Raw genomic sequence first — 6,527 nt, 5'->3', positions numbered from 1 at the left:
ACAGAGTGAGTTCTTTCCTGCTGTTTCCTTTCCATAAACTCAGAGGTCTGGATTTCTGTTTATGGACTTTGTTCATTTGGGGGCTTTGTTTACAGCTTTGCCTTCTTGAGTTTTTGTTTGTTTAATTATTTTCATTTTCTTTTTTAGATTAACATCCATGTATTTTCCTTCCTTCCCTTTCCTTTCCTTTTCCCTTCCTTTCTCCTTACTTTCTCCTTCATTTCTTCCTTTCTCTTTCCTTCTTTAGTTTGGTTTGTTTTCTTGGTCTTTGGTGATTGGGGTTCTTTGTATGGCCTTGGCCAATCTGGAACTTTCTGTGTAGACCAGGGTAGACTCAAACTCAAAGATTTGCCTTCCTCTGGAATGCTGTGATGAAATGTGGGAAGAAACATGAGTGGTTTCTTGGCCAACATCCATATTTCTTTTCACTTTCTGTTACTCTCTATCTCATCCTGCCTCTTATCTTCCAGTCCCCTCATGGTTTCCCTTTCCTTTAATCCACCTGAAAACCACCAGTGTCCTGCATATAAGGAAAAACTTGTAGTAATTGTCTCTGTTGGGCTACGCTACTCTGTATAACAAAATGGCCTTTAAATACATTCATTTCCTGAAAAAAAAACTGACAAATTTTCATTCTTATTCATAGGTGCTGTGTGTCTGTTGCTCCCAGCCCATATATATACTGTGTTTGTCTAGTGGGGCAAGTTGCATCCCACACATTACCTCAGGTAAGCTTGTCAATGTTCTGTCCTTTGAAATGGGGATCCTTGTTCTCCTGGCTAAAATGTTGTCCTCCATCACCCTTGCTCTCTTTCTGCTCTGAGCCTTCTTCCTTCTTTCCATCCTCTGTGTTTGTCTTTGCTTTGGCTTTGTTCTGGTTTCCCTGTGTCCTTGAGGCAGAGAGAAACTTGTCTGTGGAGATATCTGTGACTTTTAATCTCAGAATCTCTAGCAGTAAACTTTCTCAGAAGGAATGCTAATTTGTTTTCCCTGCCATTTTTACTTGCTGTAGCTCCTGGTGACTCTGACCAAGAGAAGGGAAGTGTGATGATGTCGAGGGAGCTGGAGTCCAGTGGCCATGAAGGGAACCCCCTGGCACATCATTACTATATCCTGGGTACCCTAGATCAAGGGTCATTTGCACAAATCAAAGTGGCTGTCCACCTTATGACCCAGACCATGGTAGCCATCAAGATATTGAAAAGGGGCACAAGTATAGACTTTCTAGTAAAGTCCGAGATTGATATTATGAAATGTTTACATCACAGTAACATAATACAGCTTTTCCAGGTTATAGAAGCAAGGTATAAAACCTATCTGGTGATGGAATACGCATCCCGGGGATCTCTGAGGAAACACATCAGCAAGTGTGGGCGTCTGGATGAGGAAGAGGCACGCAGCATATTTAGGGAACTGTCTTTGGCCGTCCACTATATCCACAGTCAGAATATTGCCCACCGAGACATCAAGGCTGAGAACATCCTATTGGATAGGGAGGGGCATGTGAAACTCATTGACTTTGGCTTAAGCAAAAGACTGGCTGCTGGGGAAAAGTGTAAAGGCTTTTGTGGCACAGTACAGTATTGTGCTCCTGAAGTCTTGGATCAAAAGGAGTATAATGTCCTTGCAACCGACATATGGAGCATGGGAATCGTATTATATTATTTAGTTGTGGGCCACCTTCCCTTCACAGAGACAGTGCTCTCTGAGTTAAAGTATGAAATCCTATACAGGAGCTGCTGGATTCCATATCGTTTGTCCCCAGAAATTCAAGACCTATTGAAAAGATTAATGGCAAAAGACCCCACAATGAGGCCATCCATAAATGAAATATTGACACACCCATGGCTGTGCCATGGTCAAGACAAACTGAGATCCTCAGAGGAAATTCCTAGAGACCCAGACCCAAACATTGTTTTTGCTATGTTTCAGATGGGGTATAACATTAAAGAACTGAGAGATGCTCTGAGGGAACAGAAGTACAGTCCAGCCATGGCTACGTACTTGATTATAAAAAGGAAATCTATCTGGCAGCCCCAGTTTTATTACGACGGAGGCCAGGGTAGTTCACAGGACCCTACAAAAGTTCCCAACATCCTTTCTCCATCAAGGAGAGTAACCAGTGCCCCTAGCCTTTCCACCATCACTTCATACACACTCTCTGAGCTGCCTGGAGATGGGAGGAAAGGCTGTAAGAGGAGGCATAGTGTGCCTCCCAGCCTTTCTTGCCATGACTGTAGCCTCATAGACAACACCTCCCCACTGCAGTGGCTTATGCCTCACGTTGGAAAGGGGACATTCAGTGAGAAGGAGGGCAGTAGCAATTCCATAACTTCATCAATAAAAAGAAAGTTAACAATAGCAACGACGATGACAACAACAACAATAAAAATAACAACCACATCGTCAGGTACTACATACTCGCTGTTCAGATCCTCACAGTCCTCAGCCTTTGATAACAGGCAAGATGTGGTCAGTGAGAGCTCAGAGTCTACAGACACAAGTAGCAGCACATCGTCTTGGGGGTCCACAATCAGGAGCCCCTTCCCCAGTGCGAAATTCCAGGAAGAGAACATGGGCACTGAATCCTTCCAAGACAGTAGCTCATCCTCCTGTGAAACACTCCATCAGGAGCAGCTCCGAAGGAGGTCCCAGCTTGTGCCCAGAATGCCACTGAGAATGCGGGTCTGGAAGGGCCTGAAGAGGAGGGTTTCCAAAGCCTTTAGGAGCTTGTGTTGCTGCCTCCCAGTGGCAAATAACAAAGTCATGGCAGACAATGAAGAGTGCTTCAGAGACACAGGCTGAAACAAGTAGGTGGGGTGTGATTGGAAAGGATACACTCTCTAGTTCCTCCTTCCCTTAACATATACCAGCATGCACGTTGAGGGTGGTGGTGACATTGGATCTATCATGCCAGAGAAAGAATTCCATCCTGTCCTTCCTCCTATGAGGAATCTTCTAAAACTTGCCCTACATGTAGATAGCAGAGGATAGTGGCCCAATGTTAGGCAAGGATGCTGGAGAGGTTTGGAGGGATGAATGGAGCACTTGGGAAGCATCAACCTGAGGTCCCATGTCTGCACAGGGCCAGCACAGCCAAGCAGAAGTCCTGCAGATTTCTAAGATTTCTGGTGTCTGTTTCCAGTGCTGTCGGAGGCCCTGTGGTCCCTGGAGGATGATCCCAGAGAGTGGAGAGGAAACTCCTGAGGATGCAGACAGGAGCAGGGAGGAGAGAGCCAGAAGTGAATACAGAGGAGGCAGAGATGACTCAGCCCCACAGCTCTGCTGCAGGCCTCCATAGCATCCTGAATACTGCAGAGTTACAGTGAGGGAGATCCTGCGGCTCTTACAAAGCTACCAGCTGTATTCTCTGATTGGGCATATTACATTTAAAATTAAGTAATTTGATGGATATTCTTTATATTTAGTTTGAAACATGCACACACACACTCTCACACACACAAACACACTCATGCACAGTGGATAATGATGAAGTTTCATTGCAGTGGAAAGAATCCACAGCATACAAGGTAATTTCACATGTTCAGTGAGTCCTCTTAGAAACATTCTCCAGTGTTGTCTCTGTTCCCTTCTGACCCATCACCTCCCTATTCTACTGCTTTCTAGGGGTTCTGCGAAGCCAGGATGGACCCTGCTCACCACTGTGGCCCAGGGTACACAGCCATGTGCAAGGTGAGGCTTATCTAAGGATTGCAATTTGAGGAGATCCAAGGGGAGGTCTGAAGTTCTTGCCACTAGAGTCAAGAGAAGTTGTGGTTAAGAAGTATTGCAGGGGGCAGGGAAATGTTGGTGGTAAAAAAGATGAGTACCCCTGATGTGATACTATGGGGTATTCTCTGGGTGGCCATTGTTCCTTGTCCCATTCCCACCAAGAAGAAATACCCAGGGATCCTCAAAAATGTTCAAGTGCCATCAGAGGCCCTGTGGTCCCTGGAGGATGATAGCAGAGTGGAGAGGAGCTTGCTGAGGATGCAGACAGGAGCAGGCAGGAGAGAGCCAGGTAGGAATTTCGCATGGCTGTGTGCTAGTGGGAAGCTCTATCCATATCGTAGGCTTAATCTAGAGGCAAAATGTTGATTTCCCTGACGTCTGAAGGAATGTTCTGGGAAGGCGGTCTGAGTGGTGTTCCTTCTGCCCACCCATGTAAGGAAGCTCTCCACTGGGCATCAGTTGCACAGTTACTGTGGCCCATTTCATTGATTTTCACAGGACTCAGAAGCCTTGGAAAAAGCAGTGAATTGCTGGTGATTACCAAGGAAAGAGAAGAAACACCAGACTTTAGAGAACCTTCCTGCACAGCTCAGTGGCCTGTCTCCAGGTGTATTTCTGAGCTGAGGAGACAGGGGTCCTGGAGGCAGAGGAAGGAACCCAGAGGAACTGACCTGTCCCATGTGTCCAAGAGATACATGTGTGACCAGGTTAGAGGCAGCCACGGAACTGAGAAGCAGCGAAAGCACATCTGGAATCCAGAAGTGAATACAGAGAGGCAGAGACAGCTCAGCCCCACAGCTCTGCTGCAGGCCTCCATAGCATCCTGGCCACTGCACAGTCACAATGGGAGATCCTGAGGCCCTTGCCCAGCTACCAGCTGTAGTCTCTGATTGTACACATTACATTCAAACTTAAGTCATTTGATGGGTATTCTTTACATCTGGTTCAAAACATACCCTAACACACTAACACACTAACACCCTAACACACTAACACACAAACACACCCATGCACAGTGGATAATAATGAAATTTCCTTGAAGTGGAGTCAGTCAAGGTAACAAGGTAATTTTATATTTTGAATGACTCCTCCTGGAAACAGTCTTCAGTGTTATCTCCATTCCCTTCTGACCCATCACCTCCCTATTCTACTGCTTTCTAGGGGTTCTGCGAAGCCAGCATGGACCTTGTTCACCACTGTGGCCCAGGGTACACAGCCATGTGCAAGGTGAGGCTTATCTAAGGACTGCAATTTGAGGAGATCCAAGGGGAGGTCTGAAGTTCTTGCCACTAGAGTCAAGAGAAGTTGCGGTTAAGAAGTATTGCAGGGGGCAGGGAAATGTTGGTGCTAAAAGAGATGAGTACCCCTGATGTGATACTATGGGGTATTCTCTGGGTGGACAATTGTTACTTGTCCCATTTCCACCAAGTAGAAATACCCAGGGATCCTCAAATGTGTCAAGAGGAACTAGATTTCTCTATTTCATCACACCACTGTCTATTGCAAACTATTTGGTGTATCTTAATCATATTTAGCATAGAGTTGTCTCGTGACATGATCATGTCCTTGCTGTTTCTGCCATCCCTGCTGTTTCTCCTGCCCCTGCCCCTGCCGCTGCCCCTGCCCCTGCTCCTGCTTCATTCTGTCTTTTTCAGGCTGTGTAGGGCCATGAACTTCAGGAGCGAATCAGTGAGAATTCCAAAGTATCATGCTTGGGAAACTGCAGAAAACAGTAACATCACTCAACAGAGAACAAAGCCTAACATGCAGGGGACTGTGTAATAGGCACTCAGGTGATGCTTCCTGGATCAGGCCATTGGCAAGACGTGGTCATTTACAGATTCACAACTGACCTTGTCTAATTCTTCAAAAACTCCTTGTTTTCAGATCTCCTTCATGGAAGAGGTCTCTGTTGATTGATACAGAAGTAGGGCAAAGGCAGACCCACAAGTGGGTGGGCTTAGAAGAACAAGAAAGATGTGTTCTGACCCAGGAGCACTGAGCATCTTATCCTGACCAGGATTTGAAGAGAACACTGTGTGAGGCAGCTTGAAGAACTTCTTCCCTAGGAACAGTTCCTTTCTGTTCTGGCAGGAGTCAAGTGACCAGGGTAAGGTGCTTCTCAAGTCCCCTCAATCAATCACCTCCATTATACACAGGGCAAGGAAATATAGCTGGGGGCTAATTGTGTTGGTACCACCCACAGGAGTAACATCAACTTATGCCTGCAGAACTGATCAGTTTCTAAGGACCCTGAGTTTCAAAGCTGTGTGGTTTTTTTTTTTTTTAAATTAGGCATTGTGTCTTGGTGAAGATCAGCTACCTAGGATGTGGACAGAGAGCTGGGTGCCATGCTGTGCCTGTAAAAGAAGTGTTACCAAGAAGATCTACACAACAACATGGAATAAACCCCCTTTTCTGTGAAGGAAGTATGATTATGTTCTTTTCAGAATAAATGTTATTGTCTGCTTCACCTGTTCAGTGCCACCACTATTTTTTGATACCTCACCTCATCATACTAGTAGGCTTGGTGAACAGAACCTGGGCAATTTGTGATAATTCACCACATTCATTGCCCGTAGTATATCTGTGACTACTTCTTGCTACACACTGGCTCATTTCCATGCTTAGACCCACATCGTCCCATCATTTTAGCACCTCATGTTAGACTCCTGTATCCGACATTTCCCTCCTTTCATGGGTTGTTTTGCTCAGCATATTACCCTCTCGTTTTACGAGGGGTAAATGTCCGGATCTCTTGGCCCTTTTTTTCTCTGAAGCATGTTGTTAAGGTA

The 6,527-nt window shown here is 45.7% G+C and overlaps 1 protein-coding gene and 1 long non-coding RNA gene across 2 annotated transcripts; both read left to right on the top strand.

The window, feature by feature from the left end:
• Window positions 1-1,050: 1,050 nt before the first annotated feature.
• Window positions 1,051-2,805, top strand: LOC127684953 (sperm motility kinase X-like). The gene has a single exon (XM_052181709.1). It carries the CDS (start codon window positions 1,051-1,053, stop codon window positions 2,803-2,805), a length of 1,755 nt encoding a protein of 584 aa, XP_052037669.1.
• Window positions 2,806-3,641: 836 nt separating this feature from the next.
• Window positions 3,642-5,836, top strand: LOC127684619 (uncharacterized). Its single transcript, XR_007977757.1, has 5 exons — window positions 3,642-3,693; window positions 4,231-4,796; window positions 4,894-4,959; window positions 5,388-5,525; window positions 5,620-5,836. It is a non-coding gene; the product is annotated as an uncharacterized LOC127684619 (long non-coding RNA).
• The last annotated feature ends 691 nt before the right edge of the window (window positions 5,837-6,527 follow it).

This window comes from Apodemus sylvaticus, chromosome 5, assembly GCF_947179515.1.
Source record: "Apodemus sylvaticus chromosome 5, mApoSyl1.1, whole genome shotgun sequence".
Taxonomy (NCBI): Eukaryota; Metazoa; Chordata; class Mammalia; order Rodentia; family Muridae; genus Apodemus; species Apodemus sylvaticus.
Note: the sequence above shows the minus strand (reverse complement) of the source record. Positions and strands in the feature narration are given on the sequence as shown.